Raw genomic sequence first — 24,863 nt, forward strand, 5'->3', positions numbered from 1 at the left:
CGGGGCCCCACAATAGGACCAGAACCAAACCAGATAGACTAGGGTATATCTGGGAGAATCTGGTGTTTACTGAGTTTCCAAACCTAGCTACTATTTAATGAGTTTATTTTCCAGTTAAGTGTGCATCGAATTGCTGCCCACGTATATTTGGAACTTCATTTTTGAAGTCAATTACTTGAGACATTCATTAGCAAAGAAAGAACAGTATGTTTGCAGCCCACTCAGAACAGTCACATGAAGTGCCTGTTCTCTCACTTCGCCTTCGCCTCCATCTAGACCATGCCTGCAGGACTTGCAGCGGGCAAACAAACATGGTGCCAAAAGTCACCGATGATAGCCTACAAGGCAGACAGTAAAACTTGGAAGCTTAGAGGCCTTCCTGGGCTAGAAGCTATAAAAGCCTGACTCTCATTGCATTTATCAATCAAGTGTGCCATACTATTCAGTACAATTTTGGTATAACCACCTCATTTGCCCTACAAATAAAAACCACTAACTTAGATAGTGTTTTTGTTACAAACAGCCCTTTCTTCCCCTCACGTTCAGTAAATTAAGACTGTAATCCTATGGCCCTAGAAAAGCAGTCCCAGGGGCACATAGAAGGCTGTGTACACACTCCCATTGAGACTGCATCCAGTGTATTTCCATCACATAAGCCTCAAGCCATGTCTATCCTGTCATTTCTTATGAAATGCTGCATTTCCCACCAAAGTAAATTTGATCAGAATTGAGACAAAGAATGACCTACCTATAGTTAAAGTCTGTAATGTGTACAAAGCCTAAATCATTTCTCCCTCTCCAGCCTAAAGGTAGAACTCTGATATCGGAGGGGGAGATCTGAGGTTGAATTCCTCACCCCGCCATTATGATGCAATGGTCAAACTGATTTCAGGTCTATAGCATTAGTACGGCTAAATGTGATGGGGGGGGGCATGCTACAGAAAGACTGGGAAATGGCTTGGATCCAGGACTCTGACATGCTCCCAAAGCAGGGAGAGATTTTGAATAGTTTATGAGCCAGTCTAAAATTTCTCCTGTCCCCCCCCCCCACTGTTCTCAAACAATGTAAAACAGACAAAGGAGGGTCAGAGTACTCCTTGAACTTCGTTTTTGTCCTGCTCATGCAGTTAAAACAGTTTTCACATTCTCCCTCTTAGGGTTGCAGTGCAACAGCTATTTTTCAAGTGCACCAAAGGCACTTGTCAGTTTTGCCTCTCTGCTATGCCTGTGCAGATATTAAAAACCTTTCTGGGTGATTACATATGCAAAGTGAAAATATGAGTGTCAGACAGCACAGTGTCCTCCAGGTCCTTTTTTTGCTTATCACACCACAAGTTTGCAATGAAAATATTAACCTGTGCCTTAGCTCTTTGGGGCCCAGCAACTTGTGTATTGATGCAGCTGTGTAACCTTCATTCAGCAATTGCTTATCTGCACCCAACTGATTCTATATCTGCTCCCAATATTGGATGGTGGACAATGGGGTAGTGTTCAACATAGCACTAAGCAAATTGTTCCATCAGCACGAGGATTGCTCCTTGCCCGTCTCTTCTCCCTACATGACCCTTAAACCTGTTCGCTGCTCATACTGCCTATGTTCACCACCAGTTAATCCAGTAGAAGCCTTTGTGATCTTAGCTGTACACAAGTGACTTTCCAATTCAGCCTTGAAATGACTACAATCATTTTTTGGATTCAGCATTATACCTCCTTGCAAAAAGACAAGAAATTACCCGATGTTTTCCATAGTCAAACTAGCATAAGTGGGAAGAAGTGACATTTATTTGAAGAACTTACATTTGACCCTTGTTTATTTAAGCCACTCCTGCCAACAGAGTACCATTTTATTTGACCTTGTTTTTCAAGGAACTGTTTGCAATCAAGCATTTAAGCATTTTCATGCCCATGTTAAGTTAGGTTCCAACAAACATGCACCAAGAAAGAGCTGAAGATACAAGAATTGTGGGCAGACCAGCATGTATTCCATGATAGCACAGTAACATTGTAAATTAGGATGCAGAAATTATGCAACTTGAAGGTTGGCTTCAGAATTTCTGGGTGATGCTTGGTGCAACTCAAACAAAATGCAGCAAACCTTATTACTAGCAGGTCAATATTTCACTAGTCTTAACCAGAAAAATGAAGCCTCACTACTGGTTTCCATGATCACTAACTTTTTCAAGATTCTTCTACAATCCTGAATATTTGAAATTCACTTTCCTTTGAGTTTACTTTTGATTTTGGAGTTGTGCTGCTTCAAAAGCTAGTGGGGAAACCTCAAACCACACACATGTCTACAACCAGATCTAATCAGACAAGGTGATCGGATCAGTTTCACAACCTGGCTAGAAAACTTGCTGGTGTGACCTACTCTGCTTGGTAGTCTTGCTAAAACGTTCCTTTTTAACCAGGCCTTTGGATGATTTGATTGACCTCCTATGCCCTTTTAAAATGTGAAGGGGTTTTTTTGGGGGGGGGTTGTTGCTTTTCTTTTCATTATATAGTTTGTGGTTTTACTGTATATTCTGATTTTATTCTGTGAAAAGTCCTGAGACCTGCGGGTATAGGGATTTTCTGCTATAAGAAAAAAAGATGGATAAAGCAATGGGAAAATATGAGAGGATTACCATTGGCTTGTGACATTGTCTGTGCCCCTATAAAATGCATGAATGACGCACAGCAACTATATATTAAAAGCCTCCTGTGAAAGCACTTTCATTATAAGCAAAATATAAATGTTTTGAGCAAAAATAGTGCTATAACCATCAACTCTCATGTTCCTTTCTACATTTTCAACTACAAAGTTATGGAGTGGTGTAAAACAAAGCTAGCAACATAACTGTATAAACGCAAACCACAGTAACGATTACTTAGATTAGAAGTGTTTAAGAGCACTTTTAATTCATTTTAATTCAGATTATTTTACTTATCAAAGCAAAACTTATGTACAAATCTATATACTGTACCAACATTGACATTCATGCTGTACTCAAACATCCCTCACTAAATACAAATATTACATCACAGACAGCTTCTAAGTCAGCTGCTCCATCGCACGTTACATAACTTCTCTTCCTTTGTATTTAAAATTTTAAAAATTACTTGCTTTCTGCTATTGTTCTGCAGTGACTAAATGAAAGTCCCCTTTGCAAGAAATGACCGAGAATCAAATTTCTGCAGAGCATACCCGTTTTAGTACAGACATTGTGTATCTTTTTGTAAGGTACAAATGGGAGATTGCATAGGCAGGATATGCAGTACTGAATTCCGAGAACTGACACTATTTTTAAAGTGTTTGTTTAGGAGTATTTTGCTTTTAGTCTCACAAAAATATTACGGGGCTTACCGGAACAGGGAGAATGGGTGTCAATCTTGAAAGATTCCAAGTGGTATAATTAAAATTTTCTTAACTCTCTAGAAATTGAGAGAGAAGTTTTGGCTACATGGTAAAGAGCCAACAGCAGGCTTGAGCAAAGCATTTCAAGCTAGCAGCACGTCACTCTAAAGGCCCCTTCAGTGGACACGCATAACAGGAATTGAGGGACTCTGGAGTACAGTTAACCCAGTCTTGTCTCCTCACAGAGAAGGCAACGGTGATATGGAGAAACAGAAAATTAAGGAGGGGGAAGGGAAGCAAGTACAAAAATAAAACAAAATGTGATTAAAGAATGCTGGTCTCCCCTGGGTGCCAAGGGGCTTATTTTAGTAAAAATTTACTGGCCATTTCAGCTACTGTTAACAGACATCAAAACACAGAAAATCTTTTAACAGCACCTGGTCCTTCAAATACATACAAACCTTAAAAATATGACCACCAGCTATTTTTGAGCAACACTGCAAGGTTTTCCATATCACCTGACTTAGTAAGTGCAGTTTGATGTAAATAAAGAGTCTCTGAATAGACAAAATAATAAAAGTTCATAACAAACGATGGTTCAAGAGATGTACAAAGATAAACACACTGAACAGTGGAAGGATGAACATAATTTACATGTTTAAAGTTAGGTACTTCATACTTAAATATTTTCTCCAATGACTAACCTTTCCTACCTTAAATATTCAAGTTGGTATTATATCCCCCCCTTAGAACAGTTTGTATAAAGATTGATTTTGTTTTTCCCAATGTCAAATGAATGGTTGCTTCCACCACTAAGTAGAAAAGCCTTCGTTAACTTCTCTGTTGTAATAAAGCTTTGAAATTCTGCAGTTCTCGTATACTTGTGGAAAGCCTGTGATGCAGCAGGAAAAAAAGAAGATTGAGAATAAAAAGATTGCACATTGTAAACAATCTTAAGTTAGAAACACTAAACTCCCTAGTTTGAGAGTCTCTGCCTTGAGGGCACTGGAAATTAATTCATTCCTCACAGTCCAGTACCTTTTTCACGACACAATGACTGGCAATATTACCTCACAGTGTTCTTTCAAAAAGGTTCATTTTGCCAAAAATGCTGAAGAAAAAAGTAACTTCATTATTACTTTTTCACCTGAAATGTTTGTGTGAATCAATACTTTGATATAAAACAGGGTTAGTGTCCTGTGCAACTGAAGATGAAATCCAGAACACTGGAACTTCTATTCTCTGTGCGGAAACTGCAGGTCTCATGTACGTGGCTAATATATATTTAGTATCTTGATCAAAATAAAAATGATCTTTTTGAAAACGTATTAGGAGAGACCCTTTGTAACAGTGTAGTTGCTGTGGATTCAACCGTAGCAGCTGTTTGAAATATTTGTAGATTTTTTAAAGCAAACCTGAACCATTTCCTATTCCATGTACTCTTCAACAATCATCAGGTCAACCATCAACATGTGCTGCTTCATGTAACTTAATGAAGCTGTCAGGAGTCTCATTTACTACTATTAAAATGAATGGGAAAGTGAAATTATGTCCCCACTATAACTGGGGGTCCCAGCAACTGCTCTAAATAGGGAAGAAAAAAATGAGGGCAATATTCAAATATACCCATCTGCAATCAGAGTGGACTTCTGCTTGTGCAACAGTAGTTCCTGTTCTCCCCCAAATATGCTTTAGCTGATTTAGGAAGGGAAGGAAGAATTCTGCTTGCTTAAATGTTGCGCAACATCATTGGTATCTGGCCTGTATCACATATTTTTTGCTTGTTTTTTAGGGTGTAGCACTTAGAGCACTGGTGTTTTTTATAACTCCCCCCTTACATTCTTGTGTGTAGAAAAAAAACCTAATTACAAAGCACTGAAGAGGTCCATTGGACCCAGGAGTAATTTGAATTTAGGGGGTTAATTCTGCTCCAAATTATCTTTATGTTGACACTTTCACAATGTAAACTTGCAACACTGGTATCTCATTTGTAATGTCCTTTGGTAAAGAGACACCCCCCCCCCTGCATTCAGCTATTGGAATACACTGGACCCCTTCCATCATTCACTATGAGCCTAATATTTCACCTAGATGTTTCATTTGTTAATGTTATCTCTCTTCTGTTATAAGCCCAATATTTAATGTTGAACTGGAGTTATTCTGAAATCAAATTACAGCTTTATTTTAAGCTAGGATTTTAAGGGTTTCTGTTGGATCCCAGTAGCAGACTGATATGGGGGGGGAATGGTACAGAAGAATTTAAATACATAACTACATAGCTATAAAAGAATTAAGTGTAAAAATATAACTTGCCTTCCAAATGCATTTAGAAGAGCAACTATTTCTTGTCGTGTCAGTTGAAAACCTTTTGATGGGCTGTTTTCAGGAAGATTTTTTATTTCCTTTTCCGAGAATAAGATCTTCAAAGCAGTTCCTAAACCTTGAGTCTAAAAGAACACAGTAAAACAACAAGAATACAGAACCCCCAGTCCCAAACCCCCAGTTGATAACAGAAAGGTTTTATATAGCTTGGACACATGATTATCATGCAGCAATTAAAGCCTTTCTGCCACCAACCTTACACAAAGTAATACATGCAGTCTCCTAGTCCTTTACCATTTTATTTTCAGTTCATATTAATAAACTCATTCTCAATAAAATAATAAAACCCTGTTTTCCAGCTTTTTTCCATTATTCTTGATGAATATATAACTGCAATACAAAGAATACAAGTCTCGACAAGGTATGATTTATATTTTATAATTACTAAAAATATTCCTATCATTGTAAGACTATGTACTGTACTCAAAACAACAACAAAGTACAGTTTATGCAGCTGGAATTCAAGGCACAAGTCTTTGTATAAACAAAGACTGAAATTATGTGAGTGCATACTAAGGCTAATTAATATGGGGTTTGTAGTAACACGCACCACTGTGCTGATATGAACCAGCCACAAAAGGCAGAGTCCCAACCCCAGGGTTCTGGGCCTATTGCAAGACAAGATCCCCAAACTTCTGGCATCAGAAGAACGTGCTAGAAGATTTTGCATGGGAGACCATTTCACAGCCCCAGAGCATGTTAACTCACAAAAAAAATCACATACCTGCAATTTGCCCCATAACCTGCACTTATCACATCCAACACAATCCATTATGCGGGAAATGTTCTTGAAATGTAACCTGAATTCTTCCTACCAATAAAAACAAAACATAATTTTTAAAGATACAATAAAAAGTGTGGATTCGCCCCTCAACCCCCATCCATGTGTATGAATTCATCTTCTCTTTTCAGTACTAACCACCAGGTGGTGTTAAATCTTCACCGGTGCTCTCACTAGCTCAAACTGCAGTTCACAAACTCCCTTCTAACCAAGGCCTGCAAACTGGTTACTGTACTTTCTACACTAACCACTATCAGCTCGGAAAAGGAAAAGGTTAATTTGCACATGAAAGGTTAGGAGACTATAAAGCCAGGTGGGAACTCCAAACCCTCTAATCATGGCTAGGATAGGGCAGTATTACATAACCATACCAGTTATTATAGGAAATATTCTGATTTGCTTTAATAATAAACCATGTTTAATACAGTGGTACCTTGGTTTAAGAACAATCCAGTTTAAGAACGATTTGGTTTACAAACTCTGCAAAACCAGAAATAGTGTCTTGGTTTGAAGAAGAAGAAGAAGAAGAGTTTGGATTTGATATCCCGCCTTTCACTCCCTTTAAGGAGTCTCAAAGCGGCTAACATTCTCCTTTCCCTTCCTCCCCCACAACAAACACTCTGTGAGGTGAGTGGGGCTGAGAGACTTCAGAGAAGTGTGACTAGCCCAAGGTTACCCAGCAGCTACATGTGGAGGAGCGGAGACGCGAACCCGGTTCCCCAGATTGCGAGACTACCGCTCTTAACCACTACACCACACTGGCTCTTGAGAACTTTACCTCAGTCTAAAGAACAGAATCTGAACGGTGGAAGGGTACTGGTGCTGGGAGGCCTCATTAGAGAAAGCACACCTCGGTTTAACAACTGTTTTGGTTTAAGAACGGACTGCCGGAACGGATTAAGTTCGTGAACCAAGGTACCACTGTACAGTTTTGCAAAACGGCAACGTATTAAGGTAAATGAAAGAACCATTGTATGTGACCTCCAAACGTAATGTGATGGTGCTAAAACAAAAAACCAACGGGGCGCGTTCAGTGATGCAGCCCATTAGCAACAATGTACCAGAGTTTTATGGTCAGTGGAATATCCAGCATGTTTCTAGTAATTTGCTTAAGTGCTTCATAAATGTGTGAGAATTTAGAAGTAGGTTATGGTTTGGTGAGTCTTACTCAAATGAAATTAGAGAAGTTCTCATGCTGAAGCCACAGTCAAGACTAAGCAGTTCTCTATTCTGAATCATATTCTAACCAAACCAATTTCATCTGTTCCCAAAACACCTATAGACTACCTCCCCCAAGATTAACACCTAGTTTTTAAGTAAGACTTTTTGCCTTGTTTGCATAGCTTATGTAAACATTTCACTGGCATTACTGTATTTACCTTTAAAGATTTTGCCCCTTTTTTATCTCCGGCAAACATGGATTTTTCATCAAAGTGCATAGGGAACGACCTAAGTGAATGAAATATGTCAATGATCAAAAATAATCTAAAAACTCTCAGTCTACTGCTTAGAATGAAGTGAAAGGGATCTACGTTGTACAATTTCTCAATAATATCTCAGTGGCAAATCGTAAGTCACAGCACAGGATGGCAGAACACTTGACTTAGTCAGAAGACAGCATTAAGGCACTCTCCATGTGATCTGAGACTGAGTCAGATCTTCCTTTACATGCCCTCCACAGCAGGGGTGAGGAGCCTGAAAGGCACATTCCCTCATGGAGAACCTCCCAGGGGCCACGGAAATGCATATGACTCTTACGCATACTGAAATCAGGCCTTTCTACATACAAATCTCCCTCTATCCAGGCAAACAAAATACATTTCAGCGCCGTTCAAAAACACATTCCAGCCAAGCAAAAGCACTTGAGGAGGGCATGGAACAGGACTGGTGAAGAGAGTGGTCTGGGAAAGGAGGTGCTTTGAGAGAGCAGAAGACAACTTGCAGCAAGGGAATCAGAGAGTCCCAATTGACAGAGTTTAAAGAAGAAACAGAAACAGCAGGGGGAGACAAGGATACATCCAAAGGCAGGCTTGGCAAAGACCTCTCTGCCCCACCTCCTGCAATAGTCCTGGTTCCCTTCCTGAATTTTCAAGCTTTTACTTGTAGAGCTATAAAAGATGGGTATGGGCAGGATTCTATGCAATTGTTCACCATGCAGTAAACTTGCTCACGTCTTCCAGTGTTGGGTCAATGGATACAAAGCCACTGGAATAATTGACAAACACGAGACCCTTTATTTTTAAACTGTATAAAAAAGTTTAGAATTTCATTTTATTCGTGTTTCAGACAATTAAATAACTTTATACATAATAGATGACTTATATTTATGTTCCAGCAATTCTGCAAGGAATTTTGTCTGCTTAGATCTCATGAGTGCAAAATTACTGGCTAAGAGACTGAAGGAAGAAGTGGGACAGGAAATAGGCCAAATTCAAAAGGCTACATGCTCTCCCCCCCCCCAATTTTGTACACACAAGGGAAACTTCCTCTTGTCCACAGTAACTGTGACAAAAGCTAGGTGGAAGGGGGTTTTCCATTTTCCAGTGCTTGCTTTTCTTTTCGGAAAGGTTAAGAAATGTTCCTGTTATATTTTACACTCCAGATATCCCTTTGATGCAATTTCTTGTTGTTTCTTTTAATCCAATATTGTTCAAGCAGCTGTATCTAGTTGCACATTAAATTTGGGGATGGGAAGGCACACTTACTTTGTGTCCCTGAAGATTTCTAACAAGAGGGACTTTGTCTCTGTATCCTCTTGGGAATTTCCAGTGTAAAGATCTACAATTGAACGCTCGAAGTACGATGCGACTTTTGACAATGCGCGTAGTTCCACCAAATATAAGAAATATAAATTTTTTAGCCTTCTTGGACCTTCGCTTTTTGTTTCACTGGAGTCAAAGCGATGGATAAATTCTTTGACATTGGATCCCCAACGAGGTCTCCCCCAAGTTTCTAACCAGAGAAAAACAATTTTAGACAAACTGAATTATGCTTGCACAGAGATAAAAATTAACTTCCCACAATAATGGAGATGATCACAGTATTAAAAATATAAAATACCTTCAAGTAGATAATTTGCACAAAGATGTATGTTGATACTAGCATGAAGTCCAGAAATGAGCTTATAGAATACACGTTTCTCAAGACAGAGACCTAGGTAGAATAAGCATTGTTAAAAAGTGAACTCATGAAAGCATGACTCACAGGCCTGCATTTCTGCTAAGTAATGGGCTACAGTGAGCCTTGGGCTAACATCCCCCCACTCTTCGAGCTCATAAGGAAGCTTTCGAGTTGGATTGTAAACAAACCACAGTTGCCTATGGCCATAATAAAGGCATGATTTCCAAACTCAACTATTCCTCAATAACCAGGCCCACAAGTTTGGACATCAAAGTGTGATTTGTTTAAAATGGGAAATGGTGCTCTCCTTTTCACTGTGTACCAGAGGAAGAAGGGAGAAGCCAAACTTGAGGCTCATTGTGATTCATTTGTGTAGTAGAAACCCACAATTTCTCACTGTGTCTGAACTAGGTGGGATCTGAATGTGCAGAAGTGGCATGGAGGGTGTGGGAAAGACGAAACTGGTGAAAGGCACTAATGGATAGCATATTTGAGCATATTATGGGATGAGAGGTAAGCTTGGGAAATAATCTGTTCCGAATACTTTTATAAAGACTTTATTTTAATGAGACCTATTCAATCTGGGCTCTTACAGTTTCCAAAAGGTGTAAGAGCACAATTCCTACCTCCAGTTAAAGTGACCCTGCAGTGTTAGCTGTACAGAGGCATTACAATCTATCTGGAGGTAAAAATCAGAAAGTAATGTGGAACCTTAAAGATTAACAAGCTAACTGTAGTATGAAATTTCATGGGCTACAGCATTTTTATCTCTAGCCTATGAAAGTTCATTTCACAGTAAGTTCATTAGTCTCCAAATGTACTACAGGACTCTCTAGCAGCTAGAGAGTCCTGTAGTACCTTTGGAGACTAATGAACTTACTGTGAAATGAACTTTCATAGCTGCATAGCTGGACTAACATAGCTATCCTCTATTTTGGAGGTATAGAAATGCTAACGAATAAGGTACTTTGCTCACCTTCTAGCCATGTATAGAAAGATTCTCCTGCAAGCACAGAAATAAATTCACATTAGTAGCTTCAACAAAATTCCAGATTTTTAAAACACACTAGACAGAAACCAAAACACAGGGCATATGATTTAAGGAAAACCTGAATCTGTTAAAGACTTGATTCTCCATCTGTCACCTTCACACAATTTAAATTGTGAAGCACTGATTTTTCTATTTTGAGGGGCAAGTTTCAACATCATACATCAGAGTAGCACCATTTTTGCAAGTACCACCCCTCCCACAAAAAAGGATGGACAAGTATTTTTGTTCCAAATCCTAACTAAGTCTTGTTCTGTATGTTTTAATTCTCTTTCTCCCTCCCTGCCCACTTTTTGCTCCCTCACCCTCTATTGTAATTCAGCAACAGTATTCAGTAATGAGGTATTTTAAAGATGTATCGTATTTTTCCAAATTTTTGACATTATGTTTAAGGGGGGGAAACCTAGTCTTATACACGGAAAAATACTGTATATCCAGCATACTGAATGTATTTAATTGACATTAAGGGTAAAAGTGAACTTGTAAAGAATATTATGAAGACTCACCATCATCCTCTCCTGAAAAAAAAAAAAAAAGTTGCAGAAGATGAGAACAATTTATTCCCCTCTTATGTCTCTACCGAAAATCAAACACACATCTGTTATTTTTTAAATATATAAACTTTTTGATTTGTGATTCACCCCATCAGTTATTTAGTTCAGGCACAAATATATATGTTCTAAAATAATGATCTTACACTGTACAACACAGATAAACAATTAAATGCAATATAGAGAATCAACAAACTCAAATAATGTTGCAGCATTTGCTAATTTTACTGATATTTTGAAAAGCAATTCTACATTTCTGAGTTGTACAGGGATCTCAGTTTCATACAACTTTTTTTCCCTTTTTTTGCAAATTGTAGCTTTGCTTTCTTACTCCTGGCAAATTGTTTCAAATAAAACATAAGTTGCCTTTGATCAGTTATTTAAGAGGAAATGTAATTACAACCAGAACAAATTATTTTTTGGAACCAGCGTTGCTGATGGATGCACGAGTGGCATACATAGCTCATGGTGCCTTTTGAAAAGTATAGTTAAGGTGCTAGCAGCATCCCGTCTTGGAGAGATAGCCATAATTATTAATGCTGTGGTACCATCAACGCTAATTTACTTTTATGAGTTGTATGTCAGTCCTGGTAACTTCATGTGATGCAGAACGAAGTGGCCAGATTGTTAACTGGTATGGAATACTGTAAGTATATTGTTGCAATGTTTCAGGACCCAATTCAAAGTGCTGAACTGACCTCTTTAGTCCTTCTGTGCGCCCCCTCATCTGCATATATAAGGTAGGTGGCTACCAAAGAGATTGTGTCATCCACACAGACATTTGGCCTGTTTTTTTCACTGCTATCTTTTAGACAGGCTCTGAATGGCACTGAGTCTTTACTGTTTTTCTCTTGCTGCTTGCATGTTATTTTACCTTCTATAGTTTTTGCTGGTGTATTTATTTGGTATATTATTACATTTTGGAGGGCATTATCACCAATATGCGGATGACACACAACTCTATTTCCCCTTGTCCACTCAAGCAGGAGGAGCAGTGGGCGTGCTGAATCAGAAGCTCAATCCACTCAGAAGAGTAATAGCTATATAAGAAATAGTGGAGTAATAGTTGTATTGAATATTGGCCCATTAACATTTTATTGTATGTAGCCTAGAGGCAGTGGCTGTAGACAACTAATATATTTAACTAGTAAAAGTAGCATTAATGATGATGATTTGTTCTGCAAGCCACCTTGAGGGAACTTATCAAAATGCAAGATATGCATCTTATGAATATATAAACAAACACCAATGCTTGGGGGTGGGGAAGGAACATTAGCAAGTCTAATTAAGTGGGCCATCTCCATTCATTAAATCCTTGCTGGTTTCCTAAATGGCATGGCTGTACTGAACCTTCAAAACCATTCTTATAATTACAAAGTATTTAGTGACCCACCCTTGCTGGGTGCCAGAGGGTTTAGTGGACGATACACTGATCGTGGCCTAAAGGAAAAGAGATTAGAAATATGTTTTTGTAATCCAAAAAATCTCAAATGTTTCAAAATAAATTCTGCCCGCCCTTCCCAGTTACTTGAAGCAATTTTCTTCATAGATACTGTTCCATACTCTCCATGCAGAGGGCCCTTTGTATCCAGTGTAACGCTCTGGATTCAGCAGCAAATCCACATACTGAGCATCAGGAGATCTCTCATCTAAAGAAAAAATACAGATGTTAATTATGCATTAATTGTGTAATTGTGTGTGCATTTACACACACACACACACACACACACACACACACAAATATATATACAGGAAGACAAAACAGTTTGGCTAATGCAAAAAGTGAAATACATTATTACTACTGATCACATTACATAGATGCTTGTACAGATGGCAAATTGCCCCACCTTATTTACATCTTGCCATTTATTATTTACACTTGGAACAGGAGACTTATTTAGACAAAGTAAAATGCTTCAGCAGGTAGCCTACTGCTACTTCCCTCTTCATTATTTGCAAAATGTTGGGAAACTAGATAGAATAGTAGTACCAAGTTACTCATTACTTACATTACAAACATGCACAATTACACATGTGAGTACAGTATTTTATTAAAGGAGCCTAATTTCCAGTTATGAGGAACACATTTTAACTTTCTTAATTTGTTTATGTAATACTAATTATAACCACATAAAAAGGAGAAAACCCAGATATAGAAGACAAGGCAGCTGTATACATGGGCTTATAATTGGTTCTAGAATGTATATTTATTGTAAGAGCTGTTTTCAGCACTTTTGATGTTGAGTGTCCTTCATCCTCTCTCCTCTCTTTGACTTTGAATGCAACATTTTGTTAGGGCTTGTGCTTTGTTTTTGCAACTTGAGGCCTTTGGACACTAGCTGATCCAACACTTTCCAAGCACAATACTAGGGTACAGGTCAGATGATCTTGCAATCGTAGGTTGGTAGATTATGAACAAGAAGAGATTTAGCTCTCTCTCACCTTTAGAAAAAATTATTGAATAAGTGCCACATTCTCCGTTTCCCATATAATGTTCACAGTGACTTTCAATTATGTCCAAATTGGTAAATAATGATCAGTGTTTGCACTCCAAATCACAATCAGAAGTCATGGCTTGAAGAGGGTTTCTTATCCTGCCTTAGTTTTCCTATTTAAATTAAGACTATTCTGGTTTAAAATTATTAACAGTATTTGAAGATTTGGACTGTACAAGTGGGACCTGCAACCAAATGTGGCAATGTAGAGGATGCCTATTCAGGATTCCAGCCAGCCAAGCCATCTTCAAGGATACTCCATATGCTTGTCCCTCACATCTGGATTTCTGTGTCATCATTTCCACCACCCTTAAGTCAGCATTTCATTGCCACCGAATGTGCTCAGTCCTCAGTTTTTTCTTCTCTCAGAAATATTTCTGCTTCTGAAAAGAGTTGGGTTCTTTGGATCCTGCTGATACCCTTCCTCTTGTTCACAGGTGGTACTGTCTTGGCTATATCAGGATCCACAATTGGGGGTGTTGATCTTTAATAGGTTTACTCTTCATAGCAAACTATGTTTAGTGCTAAAACTAAGAGACGGGGATTGCATGAGCCCATGGTTCCTTTTGGTTTGGAAGATCAGAATTGAGGCTGTTTTTTAAGAGCACAGTATAAATATTTTGGCATACTTTCTCTTTTGTGAAGTACATGAAGATGATTTTCAATTGACTTAGCTACACATTGCCTTATAAAATATAGTTCAAAAGAATGAACAAATTTACCATCCGGTTCACAAAAATGGTCCTGTGAATCATCATATCTGGCCCAGTCAATGAAAGCCTCTTTACTTTGGTTGCTGTGGAAAGGAGAAAAAATAGAGTAGTGGTAAATGGACATAATATAGTCTCATTCTTCATTTTTATATTTTTCCCATCACTTTTAAAAACAGAGTTTGCTACTGACATCATCCCAAAAGGACCTTCAAGGAAGCTCATAAAAATGAAAAGGGTTTTTTTTAGATAAAAGTAATCTTATGAATCTAACACTGACTACATGAAACTGTCGTAAGAGCATAAAGTGCAATTTCTCATGAAGTAACACGACAAGTAATCAACTGCCAAGCTTTCATACAGCACTAGTTTATAATTAACACTAGAATTGTATATTCAGCCCAGATACATAGCACTAGTTTGTTTAGATAGCTATCCTTGAGACCATCATGCTAACAAACATGTTTATATGCTGCTGTATCACTTTTTAATCCTTACTCCTTATCCAGCATTAGCACACAGAACTTGGTTGAAAGAAAACGGAGGAAAAATTCAGCACAGTCTGCAAGTGAATTTCAAAATTAATGCCTACGTACAGTACTACCAGCAGAGAAACAGTTCTGAAAACTAGGCGTCAATATCTGGAACAGCTTGCTTCCTCCTTTTGTATTCATCATGTTAGTCTTTTTAGTTCAACTGCTAAAAGTATGTTTGACCAACAGCTACAAATAAATATGTTTTCTGTAAGTGAAATCTAACACTGGCATGTTCTCTTTACCACAGAACTTACAAGAATAGTATGTATGGAGAAAAGCCCAAAAAGAGCTAAATATATCAAGCCTTGCCACTCCAGTTAACAATGAAAAAAGGCTTACCTTAATGTACTATTAATTGCTCCTAGTTTGTTAGCTTGTTCACAGTCTTCGAGTTCTTTGGTATGGTTTGCTTTCTTTGAATACTGCAAGGCAGAGTATATGATATTTAATATCACCAACAAATATATTTTTCATTTTAAATCTTTAGGGCATTTGCCTCTCACTTACTCAATGCAGCCATGACTGACAAGCGAGGTAACACCTCACAAGCATTAAATGCACTTAATATTTCCAAGTATTACCATTCTCTGGACCAGAGACAGAAGCTTCCATTCTTATGCACATTTATGGTACTGCAGGCCATAAATTCTACTATCACTAATTTTTATTTATATATGCATATCTGGGATTTAAGTATGCATTAAGGAGAAGTATTTTCAGTGTTTGCTTAACATTTTCCCCCAGAGGCAATTTTACAAGTGACTGTTTAACAGGAAGCTACATTATAAAAGCCTCCTGACCAGCTGCCCATGCTACCAGGTTTGGCCCACTTAGCTTCTGATCACCTTAGAAAACAAGGTTGGGAGGGGGGGAGCCCAGAGAGCCTCATCAACTGTATCCATGGCAAGGAAACACAGTGGGACTTCCTAGCACTGCTGCCAGCTTCAATTCTCTCTCATAGGAGGGGGGGGAAATGCACTCCTATACAAACAGCACCTAGAATGCACCATCATGCTTCACCACTGGGTAAACATAGCACAATGCTATGTCAGCTGCTAAAGAAGCAGGAGTGGATAGCTATCACTTGTATCTGAGGCAAATGCAACATGCCAGTCAGATGTTTTCCTAGTGCAGTGGGGGGCAGAAAAGTCCATAATTTTTATTTCAGAAGAGCTTACTCACTTTGTTAGCACTCCCAGCTTTAATTCCAACTGGTACTTTACTCTAGAAGAAGCAAACAAGTTACATGATGATTCAACTTTTTCATTCACAACCCACTCATTCTCAACTTGACTAACTAAAGATTGCTAAATCAATGAGCCACGCCAGCAAGAAACCGTTTGAGCATCAATACTCCACACTGGGATACAGTTCCATTTCATTTATGATTTGACCATTTTTGCTATGGGTACCCTATGCACATTTACTAGTAAGCAAGCTCATTGAAAAAAGTTCAGTGGAACTTCTCTATGAAAAGCTTAGGATGAGTTAGCATTTAAATCAGAACTGTTCATAATATGATGGCCAAAAATCTAAACACTCTTTAAGCCCCCGTCGTATTACTGTCATTAATAGCACTGAAAGATAGTACCCTTTGAGCTCCGAAGTTATCTTATCTGCTATTTAAACTGAACTACAGTTGCCTATCTTTACACAAAACTAAAATTTCACTAGCAAAGTAGCTTTCCAACAGCAGTCAATGTGTTGCCAATAAAAGCTGTCAAACTTCCTGCAACTCTAAAGTATGTTAACCCCCACTCCCATCAACACAGAATCATATCAGTGTTATGCAAACTCTTGCAAAAATGGCAGTAAGTAAAGTTCCATATTATTCTGTTCCACAAAGGCAATACTATTCTGGTTTCCTCCTTTATTTGCAAACATACCTCAGGACAAGGCTCTACATGGCAATCTCTGATAGAACAATGGCCATCGTCAGCCCAAAAAGGACAGGGTCTCTTCAGATTGACCTTAAAACCAAGAAACATATACATGCTGTCAGTCAATTAATTTTGAACTAAATAGGGAAACTTCCCTTCAATAGATTAAGCTTTCTTATAAAAAAGTGAAAGATTAGTGCTGAGCAAACAAATATCTAGTTTTCATTTATTCGGCTGACTTAAAAATATGAGCCAGCTACAAGCATGGGGTGGGGTGCCCACACAAGCAATTTCTGAAGCTTTCTTCTCGGAATAATTTGATTTGATTGCATTAACAACATCTCAATACCACAGCACAAAATACAGTCCAGTGCTTTTTTGTGCCTTCTCTGGCCTTACATGAATGATCAGTACAAAATGTGATTGATGTTACTTGACCTATTTTGTAAAAGTTATTGATCAGAGAAGTTGCTGAACCTGAATTCTGCAAGTTACTCAATTCATCAAAGGGAGAAGGGGGAAGCCGCAGTGATGTGCCAATAAAGCTTTACAAACAGTTAAATAAAATGGGCTCAAAGAACAAAACAATCCTATCCATTGTCTTTTGAAAATTCTTTCTTATTGCTAAGAAAGAACTAATATTATACTTTTTAACACTGCTAAATCTTCTAATTTTTTCAAGATAATGAAAATAGGAACACCCATAATCGAATAATTTACTTGTCAAATGTTGATGTCTTGCAGTGAATATAGTTGCATGAACCTATGTTGAAAATGTTCCTTATGGCTTGTGTTTTGTTTTATTGGTGTGCTAGAGATTTGTTTGTGCAATTTTATTGTAATATATTTAATATAAAAAAGATTCAGCCAAAGATTTCCACAGAATAACCTCACAAGTGTTGTTTGCAATCAAGCAGATCCAGCACATCCAGATTAAACAGGAATCACACGTCTTCCAGGAAGCTTAAGCTTTAAAATGCAAGCCCCCACTTCAAGTTACATCAACAGTATTAATGGTATCAGTGCAAAGGAAGACAGTTTCCAAGATCAAATATTCTTAATCCTCTTTCAACCATAGCACAAGGACTTATCTAACATACAATTGCAGCCACAGCTGATATGCACCACTTAGATATTCTTTAAAAGATTACAGCATTACTTAAATCAAACCTGGTCTGTTGGCATCTTACATTTAAAATAGTTCATTTCTATTCCACACTTTGATAATCTGAAAAGTTTCCGTTTCTTTAATATACACAGGCCTCAAGTTTTGCAAAAAAAGTGAGCTACAGCTGCTACAGTGCACGCATCCCACATGCAAGTTCAGAAAGTTTAGAATATTGATTCAAATTTTTAATTAGGACAAATCCTTCCCAATTAAACCTAAACTACTTATAAATGTGTAGAGTTCACACAGTAATCCAACAAATGACTCATATAGCTTATGCAACATTTTTATCAACTGCTGTTGGATACGAAAAATGTCATAAGCAAGATAAAGAAGTTAAAATCTTTTTAGTCGAATCAAAGTAATACATAGCATACTTTTTGGGGTGGGATGGAGTCAAAGAGGAAATTGTTTTTAGCAACAGGCAACTGGGGAGAAACATTACATTTTCTAATAGGCACCTTCTGACTAAGCCAGTTGTTCATAATGACTATTAAAAACACAGGGTTGGATCCAGAAAGGCATGACCCCTATTTGTGTGCTAGGGCTTTCTGGATCCCACCAATGATCCTTGTAATAAAATGAGATGGGACTCAGAGGCCTACAAGGGATGGTGAAAGATGGATAGAATTCAGGGAACTTGCCCTGCACAAGAGGAAGTCCCTTTTTAAAACACTTGCAAAAATAAAATAAATAAAAATGGTTATCTTTGGCCATTCTGTAAGTGGGAAGAGGACAGGTGGAACAAAAGATTATATATGAAGATGCAGTGAACAATAAAACAGAAAATCCTAAGTGTTAACAAAGTTTCTAGCACAACTGCCAATGAAGTTGGTAGCTGGACTACAGAATACTTTACAAAGGGTAAGCATTTTTCTTTTATTTTTTAAAAAAATATTTTAAAATATTACAGATTTTCATGAACTACAAAAGAACATACAATATCTTTCGTTGTTGTTATTGTTCAGATTATAAAGTCTTTTGGTTACGTTCAATGTAAGACAATATGGTATCCGGAGGTAGAGGGAGAGATTAGAGGGGAGAGGGTGGATGATAAACTTACAACTATTTTGATACAGCACTGTATGAAACAGAAATGGCCACATTAAATGTTATAACCTTCAGTTATACAGCTTATCAAGAGCAAATTCCAAAACCATCAGGTGTAGACGGTATCTGCTTCACATTCACAGAAGACAACTTTTATCTAACATTAGTTTACTTTCACTATAGTACACCTTGGATCAAGCAATGCCGAAGGACGTTAGCTACATTTGGTCATCATTGTTTGCTCAAGTACCTGATAAGGTTTTCATTTAATTCTTCAGGTACTGTTTTTAACCAATTCCATTAAGAAAAAAAAGGCTAACCAATTTATCTGAAGCTAATTCCAGGTTCTAAAGACAGCAGTTACATCAAAATGAGGGTGTTTTTTTCCAAAAACTACCAGAACATATGGAGTTTATGTTTTGTGATTGTAAAAGGTTTTAATTAATTTCAATTTTGTATTTTTATATTGTTGTGACCTGTTCTGGGACCTTATGGTGATGGGCAGGTAAAAAATTCAATGACGGCATATAGTGCTTCAGAGTACAGTACTGCTCTTCCAACCCACAGTGTATTTCCTTTTCACACTAATTTGAAGCTTTGAAGTAGGTTTCATTTTTAGTACAGTTTTACTATAACCCTTGTATTTCTTTTACTTCGTAGGAGAACAGAGAAAGAAAAATCGATTTCACTAAGCCAGTGTTTCTCAAGCGATAAGCCAGGACTACCAGTGGGACTTAATCCTCTTTCCACTGCCAATGCAGTGCATCCTCCCTTACCCACCCCATCCCCGATCATACTGTAGCCTTTTGGTTGGATGGATGCCAATTCCCTGCATACTGAGTAAAGGTGACTGCGGGACAGAAGCTGGGAGCAGAAGGAGGGAAAGAGAAAGAGAGAGATGAGAGGTCTTGCTTCCCATAGGAATTTAAAAAGAGATAAAACATTATTTTAAAAAATAGAACAAAGTGGTAAGAGAGGGGAAAGAGTTACGAGAAGAAAGTTGTTAAAGGAGGGAGAAGTAAATGTAAAAAAGCAGGGATGAAAGAAACTAACACTTTCAGGCTAGGTTAAGAAGGAAAAGAGAAAAAGTGACAGCAGATAGAGTAAACATACATTAAAGAGAAATGCCGGGGTGGATATAAAATAAAAAGCCTTCTCCATTTAGAGCCTTGTATTGGCAAATAACCCCCAGATAAAAGTCTGAATGATGGAACTCCTTTCCACAAGAAAACTACTATGGGATAGAATTTAGTAATTTCCAAAGAGAGGTTAGGTATCAACAGAAAATATCACCACCAGTTTGTAAATGATGGGCCTCAGTAGTTTTCAGCTCACTCACATGGACCAAGGAGCAGAGAGTCTGAGAATGTCTGCACTAAACTATATAGTAATAGGCCGTTTTTTACTCTACCTTGTAGTATCTGAAATAGTCCCGTTCTAGAAGTTTCTGTATTTGGGGGAAGATCTTAACATTGTTGAAGTCGTCAATGCTTTCTATGTCGCATAAGCAGTCATCAAGCACTCCTGATAACTAGAAAAACAAAACAAAAAGACTAAATGGCAATATCACTTATAGCTAAAAGTTTTTGATTGAGCAAGAAGACAATTAGAGAGAAATCATCATAAATAGCAATGCAAATGGCATTTGCTTGACGGAATTTACATGAAACCCACACACATATGGGCAAGGTAACACTTTTTTTAAACTTATAGCAAAACAAACATTTGCATTTGTGATACACAATCTATGCATATTTCATGTGACTCTCTATGTGGAAATATCACCTGTGCAGTAGTGGGGTGGTGTGTGGGGTAAGTCTTCAGTAGCTTATTCTTGAATGCAATGGGACAAAGCTGGCAGACTTATTAATAGTATGCAGAGTACATTTACCATCCTTCCTTAATCTATCTAAAATATTGATAGAATTTGCTTTCATTAACTTCGATTTTAATTAAATTCTGTGCAGGGAATCCTTTATCACTCTTTAGCAGAATGTTAAATTAGACAATAAGCACCTCCTATGTTTTGTTTGCAGTGTGCCACTGGAATTCAGCAATCGTTTTCAGTTGCCCAGTTTGCACATAATACCAAGTCAAACTATGGGAGCAAACGTGCAAGCTCCAAGATAAGACAATGGCTGCTTTGGTCCTGCTGCTGTGAGCCATGTGATGGTTTGGCATGTTGTGTCGTGTTGTGTATGAACCCAAGCTTCTGGTTTATCATGCTCTAGTTTAGGCACACCATGAGCTGTAGTCAATGTTTGTTCTATGGCTTACATCTCACATTTTAGCTCACAGCAGCAGGACTGGAGGAGGAGAAAAGCAGCCGAGCTTCTCTGGACACCTGAAAATTTGCAATTACCCATAGTTTGACTTAGCATTATGTGAAAACCAGATCATTGTATAAACAGGTTATCATTGTCAGTATTCAACACTATATTTTAAGAATGCACTGCATTTCCTTAGAGGGTGACCAAAAGCCCTGCAATATTTATTTATTATGAAAGTGAAAAAATTCAAAGCATTGTGAAACTGAAAGGAGCTTCCTCCCATCATATAAGACTGCTGAGATTGGAAGTGTACTTGAATTATATTCACTTTGGGAATTCTTTTCATTAAATCTGATGGATACGTTTATATTCAGAATTTCAGTCTAAGCTTTAGAACTATTCATTTTATTTCTATAGCTGCCAATACTAAAAAGCAGCAGTGCATTTTTCAAGGAGGTCAGAACAGTATATATTGTAACTTGTAAGCTACAAACACATATACACTTACAATTAAGTCTCATTTAACTCCTAGGCTATAAAGCTTAAACCTATAAAAGAGGATTCTATAAGGAGACCAACAATTATTCATGCTTTTTATAATGCTTTTAAGATGAGAATAAGTATTTCAAAATAAAACTTTCTTTTTTTAATTATACATTAAAAATCCACTTTACTTCCCCCCCCTAAGAGAACTATATTAAAGATGCTGTACATGAAATGAAGTCCAGTTTTAAGTCTTGTATTTTTAAAAAATAAATCAAGCACATTTAAAATACTGGTGATCTAACACTTATTAGTAATATTATAATACAAAGTGCAATAAAATAATTAAATCAAATGTTATATCAGGTAAACAGCAAAATGACAAAGAAAGTTGCTTGGAAAATTTCTCCTGTTCTTGTACGTAGGAATGCAAAATAGTAGTTATTTGGAAATCCCAGGATGTGAGCAAGTTACACTGAAACAGTACAGTGGTACCTCGGGTTACATATGCTTCAGGTTACATACGCTTCAGGTTACAGACTCTGCTAACCCAGAAACAGTGCTTCAGGTTAAGAACTTTGCTTCAGGATAAGAACAGAAATCGTGCTCCGGCGGCGCGGCAGCAGCAGGAGGCCCCAATAGCTAAAGTGGTGCTTCAGGTTAAGAACAGTTCCAGGTTAAGTACAGACCTCCGGAACAAATTAAGTACTTAACCCGAGGTACCACTGTATCTCCCATAAGAATGGGAACATTTAAAAAGAATTACCATCATCTCCACTAATCACATGAATAATGTTTGGAGGGAAAGTGAAGCTATGCTCTGTAATAAAAGTTTTCCATTTCCAGTGCGAATGCCTTTGGGATCCGTATCAGGAGGCTGAATGACTGGACATCTAGAAGTTAGGAGTACGTGTCACTGCCCAAGAACTTCAAATCCATGCCAATTTGTGAACAGACAGCACATAACAACTTGAAATTGGCTCCTGGAATATTTCTTTTTCCCAGACCTGCTCATTTTGTGGACAATCAGAGGTACAATTTAAGGATCATCTGGAAGGGCAACTGATAAGAAGGAGCAGCGCACATCTTCAAAACCAGAAGCGGCACTTAACTATTACAAGGAAAACCAAAAGGACACTTCAACTATAGAATGTTGTTTTACAGGGAGGGGGTGGAGAGAAAATGGGCTGACAACATTTAAGTTAAATATTGTGGTCTGAAATACTACAGAGTATGGTTATGCAACGTCAAATGCTGTAATAACAACAAACATCATAATCAAGCAAGAAGCAAGTATTACTTTCATACCCAAATCTGAAGAGTAGACCAAATCCACAATTATTTTAACAGTTGTTTGCTTCTGATCTTCTAGTGCAGGTATACTCTACACATTTGATACCATTCAACCTTTTGTATAATTTCAAAGAAAACCAAACTGAAATATTGTTTCCCATGACAAATCAACCTACAGCATGCATGTAACTCTTAACAGTAAGGGGGGTGGGAAATATGCCAGTTATGCAAAGCATTCCTTCTCATGCTAGGAAAAATTTCCATCTTATTTACCTTGAAATACACTATAAAGACCACATAGCTTCTTCCTGCTAGCAAAAACATCTCTATACACATGTTCTTTCCCCTGATATAATATAATCCCATTTGACATACTCTTGGCTCAATTACAAATTAGCATCAAACATCTGCCAAAGCAAGGCAGAGCAAACACAACTGATCACATCTCCCCAAGGAAGACCTCAACTGTATCTTACTGAGGAAAGGAAGGATTTGGAAACCCTTATTAAAGATGCTGCTGTTGTCTCCGATTCACTAAAGCTGCTTGCATCTCTACTCCCACAGCTAAAGAGAGGAGCCACTGAACAGGCAGGATCAGGCCCACACCTGCTGGAAGGCCGTCCAGAGAATTGGACAGCTTAATAAACGCTTCATAAAGCACCCGAAATTTTCTCAGCGCTGTAAAAAGAGCACAATCCTTGCGTCCAGGGTCACAGTCTACTAAACAGGAAGGAGGGAAGAGAAAATCCAGCCCTGGAATCCCTAAGGATGGGGCCAAGTTGACCTCCCCCTTGCCCTGGCAATCTTCCTGAGAGGTGGGGAAAGGGCGCAGCCCTCGAGTGGCCCTATGTTTCGGAGGCCAGAGAGAGCATCCCTTCAGCTCTGCCGTCCCAGATGCGGTCCATCAGGGGTAGCCAACATGGTGCCCTCCGAACGTGGGGCTGCAATGCCCGTCGGCTCTAGCCAGCACGGCCAACCGTCAGGAGGGACGATGGGAGTTGTAGTCCGGCCACATCTGGAGGGCAAGACGGTGGCAACCCCTGCTATGGAGGCACGGAAAGCGTTAGCTGACAAGCCCACGGGCAGACTCCCACCCAGCAACCCAGCCGTCGCCGCCTCTCGCTCCCCTTCTCACCTGGGCCTCTGCCGCGCACCAGAGGCAGCCCACGGTGGCCGCCGCCAGCAGGAGCTGCGCCGCCGCCTCCGCTGCAGTTCTCCGGGCAACTCTGCTGATGCTCATGCTGCAGAACCCTCTCCCCGCTCGCCCCGGGGCAGAGGGCGCCCCTCGCCGCCGCCGCCGCCGCCTCAGGGCAGCCCGGAACACCGGACGATGCCTCCCTTCTCCCCGAGGCTGCCACCGACGCTGGGAAAGAGGAGCCTGCCGGGCGAGCGGACAGGCGGCCGGCCGGATGCGCCGCGCTCACCTCAGCCTCCTCAGCGCTCGCTCTGCTGCTGCTGCTGCTCTACCTCCTCCTCCTATTCCTCGCAGCCCCCACGCCGCTCTTGTTGTGCACGGGGAAGGAGGGAGGGAGAGCGCACGCCCCAGCGAGACACTTTCCTTTTACCACAGGAGCAGGGGCGACAGCGGAGGCTGCCTTCTCGGCTGCCGCGCAAAGCGTTTCGGGAAGTGTAGTGCGACGCCGTCACCCTTCGCTCTTGCATTTCTCTTGCCTCAGAGGCGGGCGGCGAAAGGGGAGGGACGAAGGCCGCAGCCAATGAGGAAGGACCACGCGCCCCTTCAAAACAAGAGGAGGCAGTT

General features: G+C 39.0%; 1 protein-coding gene across 1 annotated transcript; it reads right to left on the reverse strand.

Annotated features, from left to right (window-relative positions):
• Positions 1–2,875: 2,875 nt before the first annotated feature.
• Positions 2,876–24,788, reverse strand: ERO1B (endoplasmic reticulum oxidoreductase 1 beta). The gene is made up of 16 exons (XM_083606079.1): positions 24,240–24,788; positions 20,470–20,589; positions 16,847–16,930; positions 16,143–16,184; positions 15,300–15,382; positions 14,437–14,510; positions 12,748–12,868; positions 12,613–12,659; positions 11,175–11,186; positions 10,597–10,623; positions 9,561–9,653; positions 9,206–9,452; positions 7,880–7,949; positions 6,444–6,530; positions 5,651–5,784; positions 2,876–4,229 (listed from the first exon to the last, which is right to left on the reverse strand). Exons 1-16 carry the CDS (start codon positions 24,342–24,344, stop codon positions 4,169–4,171), a joined length of 1,407 nt encoding a protein of 468 aa, XP_083462205.1. The 5' UTR covers positions 24,345–24,788; the 3' UTR covers positions 2,876–4,168.
• Positions 24,789–24,863: the final 75 nt, after the last annotated feature.

The sequence above is a fragment of the Podarcis filfolensis genome, assembly GCF_964270895.1.
Source record: "Podarcis filfolensis genome assembly, chromosome: 3".
Lineage (NCBI taxonomy): Eukaryota > Metazoa > Chordata > Lepidosauria > Squamata > Lacertidae > Podarcis > Podarcis filfolensis.